Raw genomic sequence first — 21,922 nt, forward strand, 5'->3', positions numbered from 1 at the left:
GAACCGTCAAATTGAAAAAAAAAAGATTTTGCAAAATATTTTTATTTTTTAAAAACTAATGCATATGTAGTCCACTGCTTTAGGAAAGTTTTTTTTTCAGTTTTTAAAAAAATATTTTTTTTCCAGTTTTTACAAAACAAATACTTTGAAAAAACTGAAAAGACTTAAAAATATATATTTTGCAATTCCTTTCTTTTTCTAGTTTTTACAGAATATATATTTTTCAGTTTTTAAAAGTATTTTTATAAAATAAAAAAATTCCAGGGCATTATTGATCCATTTTGAATAACACATGGGCATTATTAGACCCATTTTATAACGGCAGGGTCATTTTTGGATTCAAATTTAAACGGGGGTTATAATTGATTCATTTCGAATACCACAAGGTCATTTTTGGGCCTTTTCCCTAGATTAAATTATAAAACATTGCTGGCTTTGAAAATACTAAAATATAATTGCCTCGATGGGAACATAAAAAACATCCAGTTTCCTAATTCAAAATAATCTCCTGTAGACTTCCATTTGCATTGTGAACTAGCGAATATAACCTTCTCCTAATTTGCTTATACGAGATGATAAGCAATGAATATACTTTATTACCGAAAAGAATTTCCATAGTTTTCCTTATAATTTTTCACTATATTCCCCTCTAGAATAATGGAGAAAAAGTTAGGAGAAGATCCATTTGCTCTTTTCCTTTTTTCTGATTTTCTTTTGCATTTTGTATAACAGAAAAAAAAAAAAAGAAATAATTTTTTTCTTACCTCCCATCCACTCCCCTTCTCTAGTTGCCAAACGAAGCAAACTCCAAATAGAGGCAAAATAAAATCACTTAAACTTGTAATATCACCAAGCATTTCTAAGGCCAAAGCTACATTTCCATTTATCATAGATACAAATGATGCCTTACAAATTGCAATATGTAACAAGATTTTCATGTTTTTAACGGGAATATATATAATCTATCGTTCATTAGTTTTTTCACAATGTTGTTTCACACCCTGAAGGAGACCACTCTCCTCACTCCAATGTTACAGAATAAACAGACTATACTTAGAAACTACTCATAAGAAACTTCCGCCACAGATACCAGGAAAGAAGACGCCACACCATCACTTGGGTTGCTTATTTTGGGTTGGATGAGCTTGTGGTCTTGTTGGACAGGCAGCAGCCATGGCACGTAAGCGTCTAGCAATTTCACTGAAAGATGGGCGGATGGCAGGATCCGGAGCCCAACATTGTTCCATAAGCATTCTCCACTCACTGTCACAGAAGCTTGGCACAGGCGGTCTCAATGTGTTGCTTACAATACCACCTGCATACAGTACAAACGATACAAGCCTGCTTTTAAGAAGGATACAAGACTGCATTAATTTCCAAACTGCATCTGTGGTTTGTATAGCTTTCAGCTTTTACGTAGGATCGATCACACCATTTCTTTATATTTCTACCCAGCTTAGAACTAGTAGAAACTACAGGGAGGGACACCACCAAGGGATTCCTGCATGAGAATGAGGAGTGGAACACAATGGGAAAAAAACCAAAACAAAGAGAGAATTAAAAGGAATGAAGATTAAGTAGGGTTGAGGGGAGTGGTGCTCTATTCTAGATGTCTATCAATCAAATCAATTTCACTTCAATCCTAAACATAGTTGGGGTCAGCTATAAGAATCCTCTATATAATCTTCGCTCTATTCGAGCCCATTTCACTTCAATACTATATAACTTGTCTTTTCGGTGCATTTCAATTCTCAGTTCCACATACCAAGTATTTTCTTGTATGTTCAAGCTGCACCTGACATTCTAAGTGGCTTCCTAGGTAAGAGATTAGAGGGAATAGGAACAAGCATTAAACTAGTTGAACCATGTTAGGCTTCAATATCTTTTTTAATATTGCCACTTATGGAATGCCCTTGCAGATATAGTTTTAAGATAAAAAAACATCTTATTAACTTGAGAAGACCAAAGTTTTGATCACGAAGTTCTAGATATTGATTTTTTTTTAAAGTGTAGCGGACTTCAGAAATTAGAGGATAAAAATTGGAAGCGCATGAATTGACTAAATATATCTATAAATGTTGTGCTTTTACTTTCCAGTGAAGAAACAACCTTCTGTTGCTTACTTTTAGACTGGACTCTTAACACTCCAGCCTCTATCCTTCATTAAGGCGTCATTTAGCAGGAAATATAGGATATAGCAAGTAATTTTATTGTCAGATGCAGGCAGCAAATGACAGCACAAAGTGCAATAAGCAATAGCAAGAGCAAAATGTTGGAAGGGATTGAGTAAAACAAACCTATAATTGCTCCATAGTGCATATTAGCATAAGGTTCCTCGCCAGTAAGGATTTCCCACAGCACAATCCCAAAGGAAAAGACATCGACCTGCAAAATTTTGATTTGTCACTACGAATGGCAACTAGTGCGTATAGGATTGCATTTTTTTCATGGTTCTTTCTATCCAAAAAGTGAAATTCCTGCTGATAAAGTTTTGGTCAAACAACATTTCAAAGGAAAAATTAGAAGGAAGTGTTGCAAGAAAATAGAGGCTATTGAATGCAGAAGCTTAAACGCAAAACTAATGAAACAAAGAGACCACACAATCCATCAGATTCTTGAAGTTGGCGAAAAATCAATAACAGCAGGTTGAGTTGATAAGCATTAAGTATGCCCCTTCGCTACACCCCACACGAAGTGAAAAATGATGTCTGAAATAGACTAAGTTTCACATTCACATGTGAAGAGGTTAATATAAAAAATAGGATTGAAAGCTTACCTTCTCAGAAACCTTGTTACTGCCACCATTCAATAGTTCTGGAGCCATCCAAGGAAGCGTTCCCCTGACACCACCAGTAACCAAGGTATTTCTCTTTATTTTTGACAGTCCGAAATCAGCCACCTATACAGAACACGATTTTCATTAGCTTTGGGTTGTTCCCTACACAACATCTTTGCTGTCCTTTACTTGACGAAGAATTAATTGTCACATTAAACTTGTAACTTAGTATAATGAGTGGTTATCGAAGTGACTGAAGAAGATGTTTACAGTGCATTATCATTTTAAGCTAGTAATCCGGAAAAGACAACCTTAGATCTAGAAAATGTGTAAAGATTACGAAAATCACACTTTTATAGGTACAAGTCCTCTTGTGGTATTCCATCTATTGCTTGTTATTGGTCTACAGATGGTTGTATCAAGAATTTTCGCAATAATAGCTTGGATCAAGGCGGGATTAACCGCATTATAAATGTTTTAGATCTATTTCCTCTCAAAGGGTATTACTAATATATTGGCTAATAAGCTGATTATGATTGTCAGACTTGTATGGTATAGAAAGACAAAGCACATTGTCGCATTTCAGATCAAAACCAGCAAATTCTTGCAAATGCAGCACCCATTGAAAAAATTCAAAAGCAGCACATTCTTGAAGTCACCTTACAAATGGGTCGAGAAGGATCCTTTAAGTTGACAAGCAAATTGTCACATTTCAGATCAAAATGCACAATATTCTTTGAGTGCAAATATTCCATTCCAAATGCAGCATCCATTGCAATTATGAGCCTCTTGCGACGATCAAGGTGTCTGGACAGTTCGAGTAGGGAGGAGAACATAATAAGTTTTCTAGAGAAAAAAGAAAACGAAATGAATAGTTTAAGAAGTGTACTATCCAGTATTGCTGCACCTGTCCTTGCAAAGTAAAACATGTCTAAGAGAACCATTCACCATGAATTCTGCTACTGTGGCAAGAGTCCCCCCTGGCCCATCTTGCACAACACCATAAAATGCCACCACATTGGGATGATGTAGTTTTGAAAGAATTTCAGCTTCACGCCAAAACTCCACAGTCTGGAAATAGTTCCCAAGTTCTATCATGAAATAGCTAGTGCAAAGAAAGCAGAAGCATGACCAATTTATGTACTTAAATGCTTCTACAAGTTCAAAATTTTATAAAATTCTAGACTACAATGGAACTCACTCCGTCTATTTCTGTACTGCGATAAAAACCATTTCAAGTATGTATAAAGTAACTTGTAATGATACAAAATATCAATTGGGTGTACAATTTACGCTAGATCTCATAAACCCAGAGCCAACAAGAAAACACTTCACAGCTTCTACCATGATATAGAGATATAGACGGTGCAAACAATAACATGGATTTCCTTCTCAAAAAAACAATAACATGGTTGTATAACTTTTTAGCTTCTGTTAGTTTTATTTTTGCAAATTTTGCAGTTCAAGATGACCATCTACTGGAAACTGCACATTTGTTACTCATATTGCAGCAGAAATAAAATACGCTATTACTTTAAGACACTCACCAATCTCTCCTGCTCTGATGAGCGACCTGTGAAACAGCTTTTTTTAATTCTCTTGATGGCAACGTCAGTCCCTCTCCATTTTCCATGATATACGGTCCCAAATGTTCCAGAACCCAATTCCTTTAACTCTTCAAGATCTTCATTAGTGATAATCTATAATGCAATAAATCAAGTTAACAACAAAGATTGACAGAAAGAAGAGTTGCAAATACCCATTAAAGTAGAAGAGATGTATAATTAACTATAATCGATGTGTGAGAAAAGACTAATAGAAAGTAGGAAACACTCCATATGCAAGCCAGATGCAGAACGAAAAGCCAACAATATTGTACCTATATATGGTTAAAAATACAGTACATTAGGAGCTAACTAGGGAAAGAAATAAAGAAGGAATCCTAAGGATATGCTACCTATATATGGTTATGTACAGTACAAGGAAAGAAGTCTATATACATTCTGTAACAAATATGAACGAAAAGCCCTCTCCTCACTGACCAAACACCCCCCCCTCTCTTCCTGCGGCATGCACAATGAAAAAGAGAAAAGAACAAAAATTATAGCAATAATGACTACACTAAAATGAAGCTTGATTAAAGCTAACTTTATTGCTTAAGAAAATGAAACCAAGGAAAAAAATCATACTACCTTTTCTCTTGAAATTTGGGAAAAGGCTGCTTTTACACTAAAATAAGGCTCGACTAGAACTACCTTTATTGCTTAAGAAAATGAAAGCACGGATAAGAAAACCTACTACATCATATGTCACTGGCTACTTATCCTTCCTCCGGCCCCAGCTGTCCCCACCCTCCCTCCCCCAACCAAGCACCACCATCAACACCAGAAAAAGAAAAGCGAAAGGCAAAAAGTGATGTCAGAGTCTCGCCCAGGTACAGCCGTACAGGGGCTAGTACTTGGCAATATCAACAAGACAGAATACAGACTGATGCCGTATATGGCGTGGATGGCCTAAGAAAAATCTGTACCAAAGTCCAGAACATCAAGAAGAATTACAAAACCTTTCTCTATTTAATATATTTAGATTTAGAAAATGGAACGATTCAGAAAAATTATAAGCTGTCCCATGAAACTTGTGCAGATATATTCAGGACCTTGAAGTAGAAACTCAAAGCTTTTCTATATCTTGGCTTCATAAAGAAAATTCATAGACTCGATATACACTTTGTAAGTATAGAATCTTTTATTTTAAAAGGAACTTTGTTAGTATAGGATGTAAGGAATGTAGAGAGTAGGAAAGGAAAAGAAATGTCTCCTTTCACTTCCTTCCACATACTTCCATCCAAAAGTAGCCTTAGTGCTTTTTTTGAATCTCAGGCGTCTTTTAAACTCATACCCAACCACCAATAGAATAGTTCACAGTACCTGCAAGGAGCTAGGATCAAAGTCTCCAAGCGAGAGATTGGTAGGGGGAAAGCCAGCATTCTGAGCTCCTTGGTTCTCATCCTTCATGTTACATAAAAGAATTTACTTCACCATATGCTAAAAAAACAATAATTTCAAATTGAAGCAAAATAATGCTGCTAGAAATCTCAACTACTAAAAAGTACCTGATAACCCGATTCAGGTATTTTTGAACTCAATTCACCATCATACAGCATACTTTGAACGTAAGTGGTTTGAGAAGGTTTGTACTCTGAAGGCAAATCCATGGTGTCTGGTCCAACAATTTCAGGTGATGGTTGCTGGAACTCAGCTTCAATATTGAGCTGAGAGTCCATATGATCTATCATTGCTCCATCACGCTGGAAAGGATGATAACCAGAATCCATAGACACCCCATCATCAACATTTGCACAGGTAGAAGACATACTAAGATGATCCTGGTCCATCAAAGAGACATCTCTTCTACCAAAATCACCTTGAGCTATCTTTTGAAAAAAGGACCAGTGCTTTGGTTCATGGTTCTCCATATTCAAGCTCAAACCAGTTCCATCAGTGTGTAGTGGAACAGGCACTGGTGAAGCATCCATAAGTTTAGCTTTCGAAAATATATCAGCGAGAAAATCACGGGGAAAGCGGTCATTAATGTCAAAAAGAATGCTCCCATGCTCAATTGTCCCAACAGTGACAGAGGGCCTCTCTGTGGAAGCTGCTTCTCCAACCTGACATTCTTTCACAGCCAAAGGCTGTATTTGCTCTGCTGCTTTATTTCCCTCGGCTCTATTTGCAGCTGCATCACCCCAATGAAGCTCTGTCTGCCCAGAAGCAGACTCAGCCTGGACATTACTGCTTGTGATGATATGATCACCTAGTCCAGATTTCACTTTATCTGCATATGTTGCAGCTTTCAGCTCAGGCTTATTGAGATTTGCTTCAGAAACTTCTCCAGCACCCTTGGTATAAATTTCTGTGGCACTGACACTTAACTCTATAGATTCCTGAAATTTTACCCCTTTCTCTGCAGTAGCACGTTGATTAGCAGACAAAGATCTTCCAGAAGATATAACATGCTCTGTCTGGGGAGCCACATTCCCGTCGTGCAACTTATCTACTGATTCTATGATGTGCTGTGTGCCTCCAGAGTGCGCATGGGTCATTATGAACTGCGAAGCAGATGAATCATCAGATCTAGATAAACGATTAAGGCCGGGCTGTTCCCTGGGTATCCATTCAGAACGATAAGGCCGTGAAGGAATTGATGATTGTTCGTAGCTAAAATCAAGTGGATGTGTCTCTGAGTCACCATAGCCAGCATTTGAAGTTCTACCAGATCTGGAGAAGCCATCTTCAGTAAACCTATCAAGTTTTTCTTCCTGAACAGCTTCAGGAGATGCCGAACTCTGCACTTGTTCCTGAATCTTGTCATTGATTTTAGATTGTGTAACAGAACTTGCAGCAACTGCCACAGCAGTGAAGGTCGACACTTCAACTCTAGGAACGTGACTTGAGGTGGAATCATCCAGTGGGTTTGAGGAAACAACTCTTTCGCATTCCAAAGGACACATTTTTTCAGGCTCATTTATTTTCTGCAAAGAGCTTTCTATCTTTATCTTTCCCTCCTCAAGCACTTCCTTCTCTCGATGATCTTTACTAAGTTCGAACAGCTTCCGAGAAGAGTTATCTCTTTTCAGATTTACTACTGTAGCAGGTGTCTCATAGTTATTCATATGCGAGCTCTGATAAGACTGCCCAAGAGCCACGTCTCCTTTCCAATTCATGTAACCGTGGCCCGAACTTACAAGAAAGTTATCTGTGACTTGTGAAGAGTTGGGTGGATGATAACCATGGTTGTACTGCACTTGCATATTGGGCGGATGATAACCATGGTTATACCGCAGTTGCATAGATGGAAGAACCAGGCTTTCGCCATCTACACCTCGGAAGCTGTCAACTGGTATGGAAGAAGGTAAAGGTTGCCATTCAGTGTCACCATGATATACAGTTTGACCCAAGTATCCTGGTTGATTTGAGTCGAAGGTATGTGATGAAATTGACACCCCTACCCCTACATGAGCAGATTGATTTGTTAGAGGCATGCCAATGACTGGATCTGAAGTATCAGCCTCTGCTAGATCCCTAGCAACTTGACCATTCACCCCAGCAATTGTTGCACTCAGAAACTCATCCAGGTTATTTTCTGAAGTGCTGGCCAGGGCAAAAGAGTTTCTTCTCGAACCAAAGTCCATGCCGTTGACAGCAATAACGTACTGCATCTCTGAATCTCCTTCAATATTTTCCAGACCAACCAGATAATCTTCCAAGTCACTGTTAGAAAAGAGAAATATCCGGAATTTTTGTGATCCGTCACCTTCTAATACATTACATTCCTCTATCATATTCTGCAAGTCTTCATCACAAGAAACTGACACTAATGCATCAAGATCCTCACCAGGAAGCTGATATTTTACTGTGTGACAATTGTTAAATATTGTCAACATCTTTTGCCTGAGTTCCTCCCAAGAAATATCCTTGCTTACACGGACGAGGTGCGTATCACCTCCAACATATCTGAGTTTCCCATCACTTGGACGAGGGATAATTCTACCACCAAAACTGCACAGAAACTTCAACTTTGTTGATGTACTAGATCTAGAAGACATATGGCTTTGAATCCCATGGACGTTGTTATTTCTTGATGAGGCTCTAGTTCCAGTTTGCACAGCTTGGTGGTTGCTTATCCCTTCATTTATAGAAGTACTAGACCTCTGGTGATGTTGAACTCGAGTTTTTCCAACTGAGGCAATCATGGAAATATCTGATCCACTTTCAGAACCTGTATGAGAAATTCCAGTAGTCCCCCCAGAACCATGAGGAATGAGGTTCTGCTTTGGGTTAACTCTTTCCCGCATAAATTCCAAAGAAAACTCTTCGCCAGTCTGAAAGGAATAGTTTACAGGTCTAGCTCCGACTGGTACAATGAAATCAGGTGGTCTTATGTCTGCACTGATAGAACTGCATGAATCCTGGAAAAATCTCTGGTTTGAAGAGCCAATGACCTCTGTTCTAGTCTCTATAGAGCTATAACGAGCTTGTTCAAAGTTATTTTGCTGTCCCATCATCCCTTTTCCAAAATCCCTATCCATTTTTAATCACTTAACTTAACATTCACTCAGGAAGGAGACTTATTAACCATGGAACAGCAGCCAAGTATGAGCTTCCAATCTCAACAGCAAGCTTTATTTTCAGATTCTTTAAGAAGAAATGAGTAATAGCTGATTTTATTTAGCTATTCTCTTTTAGAATTTTTAGAGGTGAACATTGATCGAGCAGTTAGGTAACAGAAAAACCGTTATAACCGTTTTCTTATTTAGTTATCCCTCACAGAAAACTTCTAATACGCTATGCCTTGATCTTGCAATTTTTTAGGTAAAAGCTGACCCTTGTGAAGAGCTACAACCTGCACAAAAGCATTTAGTCTATTATCAGAACATGATTAACAAGATAAAATCAAGGGTTGCCATGTTACGTGTCCTATGCAAGGTAATCACATATTAAGGTATCATTCCGACAATGTCTACTTTCCTAAAACCAAACCTCAAGGTGAAAATTATATTGTTTGCCATAAAAATGTCAAAAGAAAAAGGTGAAGACACATTGTTCGATGAGTGCTTGTACTAACTCTAAGAGGAGCATCAATTACTAAACAGGGTGAGAATACATATAATTAACTAATTATATTTGTAATTAACGATTAGAAAAAGTCAAGATGTACAGTCGCACATGTCATTCATTTACGATTATTGCAAACACCTGTTGATGGTAAGTTTTTCCCAGCCAGAAATTTCCACTCTCCCAACCTTTACAGCAAGTAATAAGATCCGTAAACTTCAGTTCGTTTTTTTTTTTTTTGATTACTAAAGTTTGAACCTATAATCTTTGGAGAAAGTAAAAACAAGTCTTATAAGTGGCTTGTATTAGACTGAGCTGTAAAATCTTTAGCAGAACCTCTACTTCTATCAACATTTTCAGAGCTGCCGCAAAACACACAAGCTGACCCAAGCCGAAACCTTAGCCAGCTCAGTTCAACTCAACTGTTTAGGACCTAGCATCAAGCCCGACCTCAATAAAACAAATTATTAGCATTAAAATAAAAGGAGCCCGAGTAGAGCAGAACAATTATATAAGATTCATGAAAACAATCACAACTAGCTTAACATTTAGACATAGTTGATTGAATGATGAAACTCGGCCTTATGGGAATAATGAGATGCTCAAAATCAACAACCAAAAATTATCCAAACCCAAATTTTAAGTTAAATCAAGCTAAAAACAAAATTAAAATCCAAACTTTTTATTATCAAGACAAAAAATAAAACAATTCTCAACCAAAAGAAATTGCGGTTCTATGATCAAACAGTTTACCGTAATACATTTACATGGCCAGCGCCGGAGCAGAAGGGAGCAGTCGCGGAAGCAAATCAGGTTACTAACTGATAGATATTGGAGATCTCTATGGTTCTGCCATAGTGAAAAAGAATCAAATGTAGACTTGCCCCTAAAATACGCTTAAAAGATGGTACTTTTAGCCTATAGGTCTGGTACTTTTGGACAAACTTCTTTTTCTACTCAAAAGACTTCATGGTTGACAACTTCAACGTCCAAATATATGTCCTTTTTATGCTTTCAGTCATTATATTTCACTTTACTTGCACTTTTGACCTTATACTTTTTTTTCCTTTCCGAGTTTTAAGTTTTAAGTGTTGATATTATGTCCGAAGTATCATAAAAAAACAAAAGATTTGTTATGAATATGTTAAAGTGGATGTCCATTGAATACTCTTAGACATTCCTATTGCATAAACCATTTGAGTTCATGTACTTAGTTAATTCATCACATAATATTTATAACCTTTAGGTGTATTTTTATAACTTTTCATGTATCTTATATCCTATAAAAGGGTATTCTTTATCCTATGAAGTACATAGTAGAAACACACTTGAATAAAATAACTTCTATATTCTCCTCATGTACATCTTGTCTCCGTTAGTATATTGTTCTATTTTGCTCTCATTTCTTAATACGTTATCAGCACGAGGTTCTAACCAACTGTGGTTATCTGCTTCATCCGAATTTTATCTTCTTTCTAAAAGAGGTAATCAGTTTCTTTTTCGATTCAGCTATACATTCTTACGTTTATAATATTTCTACTAGGATCTTTCTTTAACCTGCAATTTAATTACTATATGCATAACTTATTTTGAATATGATTATAATAATTGCATTGGTATGAAAATAATAAGTTTCGGTTAAATTGATATTTCATTATATAAACTACGAAGAACTTTAATCCTACACATAAATAAATAAGTATTAAAATTAAATTACAATAATTAGACTAATTAAGCCCGCATCCAAATATTCTAACAGAATATGCATTTAGAAGGAATTCTTGCAAAATTTTCAAAAGGTTTAAATGTGTCTCCAATAAATTTATCATTTAAGTGTACAAACTAATTAATGACTTTAAAATTAACGACTGAACTATTAGATGAATCGTATTGAATGTTGAAACTTGTCAAAATTGATATCATCTAGTTTTATGTCTACTTAACTTATTTAAACGTATTCTAAGTAGAACAAAATTATACTAGTACATATTAATTCAACTTATTTATTCTATGGAAATATACTTACATGTCTAAAGTTTTTGTGGGTAATATTAAACACTAATTTATCATCGCACTGCACATAATTGTTTGTTTGATAATTTTACATATATAGTATTAATACACGATTATGTACTGCACTGAATTGATAATAATTCTTATCATTATAATTCACTTATATCTATGATAGTTTTTACTATGTCGAATTTGTCAAAGCTTGAATTTATGGCACTTGACATCTCTGGGAATAACTATTTGCCATGGGTACTTGATGCTGAAATTCACCTTGACGCTTAAGGTCTTGGTGACACTATTAAAGAAGGAAATGAAGCATCAAGTCAGGATAAGGCGAAAGCCATGATTTTCCTTCGCCATCATCTCGATGAAGGGTTAAAAAGTGAATATTTAACCTTGAAAGATCCATTTCAATTATGGACTAGTTTGAAGGAACGATATGACCACCTAAAGGCCACGGTATTGCCAAGAGCTCGTCGTGAGTGGATGCACTTACGGCTACAAGATTATAAGACCATAAGTGAATATAATTCTGCTGTATATAGAATAATTTCCCAACTAAAATTATGTGGGGAACCTATGAATGATGAGGACATGCTGGAAAAAACTCTTTTCACTTTTAATGCCTCAAATATGGTGTTACAACAGCAATACCATGAAAAGGGCTTTAAGAAATATTCTGAGTTAATTTCATGCCTTTTGGTGGCTGAACAACATAATGCCCTTTTAATAAAAAATTATGAAGCCCGCCCCACTGGATCAGCTCCATTTCCAAAAGCGAATCTGGGAACGGTAGATCCAAAGTCTGAAAAAAGACAAAATAACTATCGTGGCCGTATAAATATACGTGGGCGTGGCAAGGGACGAAATAATAATCGCCATGGTGGTGGTCGTTATAAACAAGAGAACAATAAGGATTCTCAGAATAATCCTTCAAAAGGTAAAGGTAATGTTTGCCATCGATGTGGTATGAAAAATCATTGGGCACAAATTTGTCGTACACCTGAATATTTTGTCAAACTTTATCAAGCATCTATAAAAGGAAAACAAAATAAAGTTGAGACTCACTTGACTTTTCAAAATGATTTTGAGGCGGGTCCTATAAATAATCATGATAAAGTTGAAGCAAACCTTGCCTATAAAGATGCTATTTTTGAAGTCCTTGCAGATATTACTCATTTAGAAGCTGGAGACTTCTTTGAGCATCATAACTGAAAATTTATTATTGAGAAAAATTATAAGAATAAATGTATTTCTTTTTATGAAATTCATATTTTGAATAAAACTTTTTATGTTGTTAGTATTTAATTTCATAAATGTAGTTTCTTTTGTTCTTAAATTTTTCAATATTACTTATGATGTATATTTTTTTTTGAAGAATATGAAAACTTTCCAGTCTTCATTTGGCCGTATGAATAATAAAGAAGAAATATGTCTTCTGGATAGTGCTACGATGCACACCATATTAAAAGATAAGAGATATTTCTCTTATTTAATTATGAAAGAAGTCAATATCATAATAATATCTGGTTATACAAAATTAATTGAGGGCTCTGGAAGAGCAACTGTATTACTACCAGGAGGAACTATATTGCATGTTAATGATGCATTATATTGTAGTAGGTCTCAGAGAAACTTGTTGAGTTTCAAAGATATTCGCCAAAATGGCTATCATATTGAGACCACCAATGAAGGAAATGTGGAATACCTTTATATTACTACAATAAAAGCGAAAAAGAAGTATGTGCTTGAAAAGCTTCCCGCATTTTCCTCTGGATTATATCACACTAATATTAGTGTAGTTGAATCACATGCCATAGTAAACAAGGAGTTTACTAATGATTTTATTATTTGGCATGACCGGTTGGGCCATCCCGGTTATAATATAATGCGCAAAATAATTGAGAATTCACATGGTCATTCATTAAAGAACCAAAAGATTCTTCAAACTAAAGAATTCTCTTGTGCTGCATGTTCTCAAGGAAACTGATTATTAGACCATCAGTAATTAAAGTTGGAGTTGAATCTCCTGCATTTTTGGAACATATACAGGGTGATATATGTGGGCCCATACACCCTCCATGTGGACCATTCAGATATTATATGATTTTGATAGATGCATCTACAAGATGGTCACATGTGTGCTTGTTATCAACCTGCAATTTGGCCTTTGCGAGGTTACTAGCTCAATTAATAAGATTACGAGCACAGTTTCCAGATTATGCAATTAAGACACTTCGTCTTGATAATGCTGGTGAATTTACGTCCCAGGCCTTTAATGATTATTGCATATCAACTGGGATAACAATTGAGCATCCAGTTGCTCATGTTCATACTCAAAATGGTCTAGCGGAATCATTGATCAAACGCCTCCAATTAATTGCTAGACCAATGCTTATGAGAACAAAACTTCCCATTTCGGCATGGGGACATGCTATTTTGCATGCGGTAGCTCTTGTGCGGATCAGACCCATAAGTTATCATAAAGTCTCCCCAATACAATTGGCTTTTGGTCAGGAGCCAAATATTTTCCATCTTAGAATATTTGGATGTGCAGTATATGTTCCAATTGCTCCACCACAATGCACAAAGATGGGACCCCAAAGAAGATTGGGGATATATGTTGTGTATGAATCTCCTTCTATTATAAAATATTTGGAATCTATAACTGGAGATTTATTTACGGGAAGATTTACTGATTGTCATTTTGATGAATCAGTATACCTAATATTAGGGGGAGAAAATAAGTAGTTGCAAAAGGAGATAGATTGGAATGCATTATCACTATTTCATTTAGATCCTCGAATAAATCAATGTGAACACGAGGTTCAAAAGATAATTTATTTGCAAAATATTGCAAATCAACTACCTGATGCATTCATTAACCTACCAAGGGTGACTAAGTCACATATTCCAGCTGCTAATGCTCCTATTCAAATTGATGTCCCGGTTGGACAATCTATAAATACAAATGAGTCTAAGACAAGCTTGAAACGTGGTAGACCAATTGGTTCCAAAGATAAAAATCCTCGAAAGTGAAAAGAAGCAAATAATCTAGGAGATCATAATATAGAGGTAATTGCTCAAAAAGAGCCCTGTGACATAACAAATGATAAGACCTCAGAGGAGGTCCAGGTATCTGAAAATAATAAGAATGAAGAGATCTCAATAAGTTATGTCTCTATGGCAAAAAAGTGGAACCGAAATAATATTATTGTCGACAATATTTTTGCTTATAATGATGCTGTTGAAATAATGCAACAAGATGAGGATCTTGAACCAAGATCTGTTGATGAATGTAGACAGAGAAATGATTGGCAAAAATGGAAAGACGCTATCCAGGCAGAATTAGCGTCACTTGAAAAACGAGAAGTATTCGGACGTATAGTCCGAACAACTGAAGGAATAAAGCCAGTGGGATACAAATGATTTTTTGTGCGAAAACGAAATGATAAAAATGAAGTCGTTAGATATAAAGCACGACTTGTAGCACAAGGATTTTTGCAAAGACCTGGCATTGATTATATGGAGATATATTCTCATGTGGTGGATGCAATCACTTTCAGGTATCTTATAAATTTGGCAGTCCATGAAAAACTTGATATGCGTCTAATGGATGTTGTCACAACCTATTTGTATGGCACATTAGACAACGAAATTTATATGAAAATCCCTGAAGGGCTCAAAGTTCCTGAAACTAATAAAAGTTTTCGGAAAACTTGTTCAATAAAGCTTCAAAAATCCTTATATGGATTGAAACAATCAGGGCGAATATGGTATAATCGCCTGAGTGAGTATTTGCTGAAAGAAGGGTATAAGAATGATCCAATTTGTCCTTGTGTATTTATAAGAAGGTCTGGATCTGAATTTGTTATAATCACTGTGTATGTTGATGATCTAAATATTATTGGAACTCCTGAGGAACTTCCAAAAGCAGTAGACTGTTTGAAGAAAGAGTTTGAAATGAAAGATCTTGGAAAGACAAAATTTTGTCTTGATCTACAAATTGAGCATATGAAAGATGGAATTTTTGTCCATCAATCAACTTATACCGAAAAGATTCTAAAGCGTTTTTATATGGATAAAGCACATCCATTAAGTACCCCGATGGTTGTGAGATCACTTGATATAAAATAAAGATCCATTTCGACCTCATGAAAATGATGGAGAGCTTCTTGGTGATGAAACTCCATATCTTAGTGCAATTGGGGCACTAATGTATCTTGCAAATAATACTCGACCAGATATAAGTTTTGCAGTAAGCTTATTAGCAAGATTTAGTTCCTTTTCAACAACAAGACACTGGAATGGTGTTAAGCATATTTTTAGATACCTCCGAGGGACTATTGATATGGGATTGTTTTATTCTTATGAATCCGATTCACAGTTGATTGGTTATGCAGATGCAGGTTATTTGTCTGACCCACATAAAGCCCGATCTCAAACAGGCTATCTATTTACTTATGGGGGTACAACTATTTTATGGCGTTCAACAAAACAAACTTTAGCTGCTACATCTTCCAATCATGCAGAGATAATAGCTATTCATGAAGCTAGTCGAGAATATGTATGGTTGAGATCAGTGACTCAACATATTCAACAATTGTGTGGTCTTTCTTTAAAAACGAAGATTCCAACGATATTGTATGAAGACAATGCTGCTTGCATAGCTCAACTTAAAGGAGGATATATCAAAGGAGACAGAACAAAGTACATTTCACCAAAGTTTTTTTTCACACACGATCTTCAGCAAAATGGTGAGATAGATGTTCAACAAATCCGTTCAAGTGACAATCTAGCAGATTTATTCACTAAGGCATTGCCAACATCAACATTTGAGAAGCTAAGACATAAGATTGGAATGCGCCGTCTCCGAGATATCAAATAAAGTTTTTATCAGGGGGAGTATAATATGCGATGTACTCTTTTTCCCTTAACCAAGGTTTTGTCCCAATTGGGTTTTCCTGGTAAGGTTTTTAATGAGGCAGAACTCAATGCGTATTACAAGATATGTATACTCTTTTTCCTTTACTAGGCTTTTTTCCACTGGGTTTTCCTAGTAAGGTTTTAACGAGGCACAATATCTTTTAGATGGACATCCAAGGGGGAGTGTTATGAATATGTTAAAGTGGATGTCCATTGAATACTCTTAGACATCCCTATTCCATGAACCATTTGAGTTCATGTACTTAGTTAATTCATCACTTAATATTTGTAACCTTTAGGTGTATTCTTGTAACTTTTCATGTATCTTATATCCTATAAATAGGGTATTCTTTATCCTATGAAGTACATAGAAGAAACACACTTGAATAAAATAACTTCTACATTCTCCTCATATACATCTTGTCTCCGTTAGTATATTGTTCTATTTTGCTCTCATTTCTTAATAAGATTCACAAATTCCTACATAATATTCCACCTGGGATAAGTACCTTGATAGAAATTTTAGCTCTCACAAGGACTTAAGATTGCAATATGATGTGGATTCAAAAATTCACAAGGACCCCTTCCCCCTGGTTGTCCTCTTTCTTCTTGCATCGTCCCCCCCTTTTTCCCTTCCCTATGTTTAATTTCTTCAGCCCTCTCCACTGCCCTGCCGACAGCAGCCAGGGCTGCCATAGAGGTAGTCACCAGTTGCAGCGGTGATAGCCCCCCTTCTCTGTTGGTTTCGTGGTTATTTTTTTGTGATTTTTCATGTTGCTAGCCTCGGCGTTTGGAGACGAGCGAGAGGCATACGAGAAAGCAGTGCGGAACATCTCCGGTTGAGCAAGGGCCTGTAGGAAGTTGGAAGGGAGTACGTCAGGTTCCGCAACCTCGGGTGTGCACCAAGTCAAAATTCCAGGTTCTATTCTCGAGAGTTGGTACCTCCCGCCTTCATGTTTCTCTTTCTCTTGTGTTAGTTAAATTGTTGCCATATTAGTTGATACTAGTTTAGTCATACTATTAGAGTGCCTGTAGTTATAACTAGTTTTCTTCAAGTTTGGTCTGTTGCTTGTTTTGTGTTAGCGATTTCCCTAGTCTACAATAGGTATAGTGGTTGTGGTCTATGATGATACAGTAAGGTCATGTCCTCGGGGGATGGGGGCGGGGCATGGGTCAGGGGTGGCCAAGGGGGGTAAGGGGAACAAGGGAGCCTATAGGTTGAGAATTGGGTCATGGAACATAGGGACGTTGACGGGTAAGTCTATAGAGTTGGCGAAGATTTTTCAGAAAATAGAGGTCAATATTACTTGTGTCCAGGAGACTAGGTGGGTAGGATCGAAGGCGAGGGATGTAGACGGGTTTAAATTGTGGTACTCTAGAGGCATGAAGGGTAAGAACAGAGTAGGTATTTTGGTGGATAGGGAACTCGAAGAGTCAGTGATAGAGGTTAGGCGGGTGAATGATAGATTAATGGCTATTAAGATGGTGCTTGGAGAGATCACTCTAAATGACATTAGCACTTACGTGCCTCAAGTGTGCTTTGATGAGGAGGTTAAAAGGCGATTCTAGGAGGGGTTGGATAAGGTTGTGCGTGGTATTCCGCCTACTGAAAAGTTATTTATAGGAGGGGATTTCAATGGACATATTGGGACGAATGCTGCTGGCTATGGCGAGGTACATGGCGTCTTCGGCTTTGAGGATAGGACCGGAGGAGGTACTTCACTGTTGGATTTCGCTAAGGCATTTGAGTTGGTGATTGCAAACTCTAGTTTTCCATAGAGGGAGGAGCATTTGGTTACTTTTCGAAGTAGAGTGGCTAAAAATCAAATTGATTATCTCTTCCTCAAGAGGTGTGATAAAGGGTTGTGCAAGGATTGACCCTCGCGACACAACATAGGTTTTTAGTGATGGACGTCGGTATCATAATAAAGAGAAAGAAGAGTTTCGTTGTCACGCCGTGATCTCGGGGAGTGCGACCGGTGCTCAACAGAGTTACTCCGGTCGAGAAAGCCTGCACAGTGCCGTCTACCCAACTCACTCACAAATAGAGAGACGAATGCATTTCATTAATTAGTCAGTAAGAAGTCATGTGAACAACACCATTTCATTTCCATTAGTCACATCCTTAACAAATGTTCAAAATAGTACATTGTACAATCATAGTTAAAGTGGGACAGATGATACAATTACAATATAATTACAACATTTTTAGTTTTAAATTTTCCAAAACAAACACAACCCACATTATGTCTATAAAGCTTCTAACAGGAACAAAAGAGTGTTATGACAGTGCCGACAACAAGGCCCCAGCAATATCTCAAAACGCTATGTACAAAGGATAGAAGATACATGAACCCGAAATGAAGTGGGGCTCACTAAATCAGCTGAGGAGAGTGTGTGCTGCTATCACTGATCAATACCACCTGCTATGGAACTACCTGCATCCATTAAAGATGCAGTGCCCCCGGCAAAAGAGACGTTAGTACATATGGAATAGTACTAGTATGTAAACTAAACATCCTCTCAGTAGAACGAGCAACAGAAAATGGAAAATAAAACATGATATCAATAAGAGAGGTATCAAAGTGTCACATTAGGGGAAATGTAAATTTCAAGTAGGCTTCGGTAATTTAAGTTGGGAGATCTTTAGCACCGATATATCACCGTGTTTTAGCACGGAGTCCGATCTCAGCCCGATCGGCTAAGCTGTCTCGCCCCAAGATATACACTCACAATACCACCATATGCGCGGCATGGCGTCCGATCTCAGCCCGATCGGCTAAGCCGTCTCACCACAATGACGTGTGGGTCGACATTACATCACATCTAGCTATAAATAATCTCATCCCATTTAAGGGGAAAACATCTCAACACACCAATCTCATCCCATATAAGGGGAAACAGTCTCATCACATTAACACAGGGATTTACCCCTCAATCACTCCTACACCGCCACGTATAGTTTTGGGGTTATGTTATTCCGACTTACCCTTCCTCGGTAGCTAATCGATACTCCCAAACATTTGTTATTAAAAGTATTTACCATTCAATTCGTATTCTTTTACATGTCATTCATTTTATTGATATCATTGGCCATAACGTACTATCATTCTTGGCACATTGGCCGTACTTCATAATTCAAGCTCACTATTCTATTTTCAATCATTATCATGGATAATAAATAACAAGGCCTTTAAAATTAAGACTTTAAACACATACTTAAGCAAATTAGGGTCTTAGGCACATATGATCTCTTATACAATTTGATGTGATCACTTTCATTTGTACTTGACTTGAAGTTCCAACATTTTAATGCATACTCATACTTCAAATACTCTCTCGAAGAATAGCACAATATAATAAGAACATTCCGGAACACATTTGAACATATTCATATATATATATATATATATATATATATATATATATATATATATATATATATATACACACACATCATCCGACGTTTACTTATTTAGAAAAGTCAATTCATAATGGACAACTCGGGACTTACAAGATCATCATGGAAATTCAATTCTAAGAGAGAAGTTTAGCCAACATAACTTGCCTCGAGCCCTTTTAATTTTCGATCTATTTAGAGATATTGCAAAATTGAACATAAATTAGGAATGAGTTCATAATTCTAGCTCACTTGAGCATTTTATCAAATACTAGGTGTGTATTAAGGTTCCAAGGTCCTCATATGGTGGATTTTTCACCTCACTACACAAAGTTCACCCAAAAGAGTTCAACAATCCTCCCACTTCCCTTGATGGTGCATGCATGTAAAAATAAACAACTTCCACACCCAAGAATTGCTTGGCTTATTACCTATTTTCAATTAGAATCACAAAATTGAGGGCTATGGAGTAGAAACTTACCTCTAAGATGAAGACCTAGTGAATTCTTCTTACAATTTCTTCAACTTAGAGCAAGAATTGATGGATGATGGGCTTAGGAACTCCTCCTCTCACTCTTTGGCACTCCCTCACTCTAGAATATATGTTTTTGCTTCAGAAGTGGTCCATTACTCTAATATATCGAAATAGGGTCGGGTAAAAAAAAGTTAGAAAAAAAGGCGCCCCGTCACAGATCTGCGATCGCATATGCGACCACATAATGCTTCTGCGGTCCCCAAAATGGGTCGCGAAATGGTCCTCTGGAACTGGGCAACTCTGCCCTACTCTGCGGCCATTATGCGATCCGCATACCTGTTCTGCGATCGCATAATGCACTGCAGACCTGTTCTGCAGTCCCATAATGCACTGTAGACTTTCCTCCAAACTTGCCCAATTACTGCTTCATTCTGCCACCGCATAGTGGGCCGCGCAAAAATATTTTTTTTGCCAAAAACATTTCCTTTACTCCCCAGTGCACTGTTCTACCCAAAAAGTCCGTATCGCGGCTAGCAAGCTCGCCGCAAAGAATCTCCATATTCATCAACACATAGCTTACTTCGGCACCATAAAATCCCGGGTTATAGGTAAAATATTTACGGGGCCTCACATTCGTACGGGAACGATAGAGGATCAGGTGGGGAGCCTTGACTAAGGATAAAGCTCAGGAGTTTGAGGGAGTTGATGGATATGGGAGCCTAAAAGGATAGGTGGGGACGCAAGCGATATGTGGACAACAACGATGAACTGTATAAGGGAGGCAGCGAGAGAGGTGTTAGGGGTCTCGAAGGGTTATTCTGGCGGCCACATAGGTGATTGGTGGTGGAATGACAAGGTCCAAGGTAAAATGAAAGCAAATAAAGAAACATACCTGAAGTTAGTGGAGAGAACAGACGAGGAGGAGAGGAGAGCGAGCAGAGAAAGGTATAAGAAAGCTAGGAATGAAGCGAAGTTAGCAGTCATGGAGGCTAAGACTGGAGCATTAGGTTGTCTGTATGAGGAACTGAGGGACAAAGGCGGGGACAGGAAGTTATTCCGGCTGGCCAAAGCAAGAGAGAGGAAGGCTCGGGATCTGGACCAAGTGAGGTGCATCAAAGACGAGAAAGGCAGAGTATTGATGGAAGAGGCTCAGATTAAGCGAAGATGGCAGACTAACTTTCATAAACTTCTGAATGAAGAGGGGGATAGAGACATTGTGCTAGGAATTGGGGAACTCCGAGATTCACCAATACTTTAGGTACTATAGGCGCATCAAGGTTGAAGAGGTTGTGGGGGCTATGCGTAAGATGAGTACGGGCAGGCTTGGAGTAGCTGACTGTGCTGTTTAATGTTATTTTGAGGACGAAGAGAATGCCAGATGAATGGAGGTGGAGTACGATGATATCGATGTACAAGAACAAAGGTAATATCCAGAATTGTAACAGCTATGGGGGTATCAAGTTACTAAGTCATACCATAAAACTTTAGGAGAAGGTGGTGGAAGTGAGGGTGGGGAGGACGGTGTCTATATCCGACAACCATTTCGGGTTCACGTCGGGTCGTTCAATTACGAAAACTATCCACCTTATTAGGAGGTTGGTGGAACAGTACAGGGATAAAAAGAATGATTTGCACATAGTGTTTATTGACCTAGAGAAAGCGTATGACAAGGTCCCTAGGGAGGTTCTTTAGAGATGCATGGAGGTAAAAAGTGTGCC

General features: G+C 37.4%; 2 protein-coding genes across 5 annotated transcripts; one reads left to right on the forward strand and one right to left on the reverse strand.

Annotated features, from left to right (window-relative positions):
- Positions 1-856: 856 nt before the first annotated feature.
- On the reverse strand, positions 857-10,374 carry LOC104106871 (uncharacterized). Of its 4 annotated transcripts, none has more exons than XM_070196240.1 (9): positions 10,144-10,370; positions 5,889-9,178; positions 5,704-5,784; positions 4,324-4,476; positions 3,684-3,847; positions 3,436-3,583; positions 2,777-2,899; positions 2,298-2,385; positions 857-1,501 (listed from the first exon to the last, which is right to left on the reverse strand). In XM_070196240.1, the coding sequence occupies exons 2-9, from the start codon at positions 8,862-8,864 to the stop codon at positions 1,473-1,475; spliced, it is 3,762 nt and encodes a 1,253-aa protein (XP_070052341.1). In that variant the 5' UTR covers positions 8,865-9,178; positions 10,144-10,370; the 3' UTR covers positions 857-1,472. The 4 variants fall into 4 exon arrangements, with proteins under 4 accessions (XP_070052341.1, XP_009613815.1, XP_009613814.1 ...); XM_009615520.4 differs by having other exon boundaries at positions 857-1,315; positions 10,152-10,368; XM_009615519.4 differs by having other exon boundaries at positions 857-1,315; positions 10,144-10,368.
- Positions 10,375-20,967: 10,593 nt separating this feature from the next.
- LOC138905861 (uncharacterized) lies at positions 20,968-21,462 on the forward strand. Its single transcript, XM_070194378.1, has one exon. It carries the CDS (start codon positions 20,968-20,970, stop codon positions 21,460-21,462), a length of 495 nt encoding a protein of 164 aa, XP_070050479.1.
- The last annotated feature ends 460 nt before the right edge of the window (positions 21,463-21,922 follow it).

The sequence above is a fragment of the Nicotiana tomentosiformis genome, chromosome 2, assembly GCF_000390325.3.
Source record: "Nicotiana tomentosiformis chromosome 2, ASM39032v3, whole genome shotgun sequence".
Lineage (NCBI taxonomy): Eukaryota > Viridiplantae > Streptophyta > Magnoliopsida > Solanales > Solanaceae > Nicotiana > Nicotiana tomentosiformis.

What these genes read in the sequence shown, in the direction of transcription:
- LOC104106871 (XM_009615520.4), bottom strand. Translation starts at nt 8,864, where the DNA reads ATGGATAGGGATTTTGGAAAAGGGATGATGGGACAGCAAAATAACTTT. An exon ending in TTGATCCTAGCTCCTTGCAG is followed by an intron (nt 4,477 to 5,703) that starts GTACTGTGAACT and finishes ATTGCATTATAG; the next exon opens with ATTATCACTAATGAAGATCT. An exon ending in GTTTTACTTTGCAAGGACAG is followed by an intron (nt 3,584 to 3,683) that starts GTGCAGCAATAC and finishes CGAACTGTCCAG; the next exon opens with ACACCTTGATCGTCGCAAGA.
- LOC138905861 (XM_070194378.1), top strand. Translation starts at nt 20,968, where the DNA reads ATGAACTGTATAAGGGAGGCAGCGAGAGAGGTGTTAGGGGTCTCGAAG.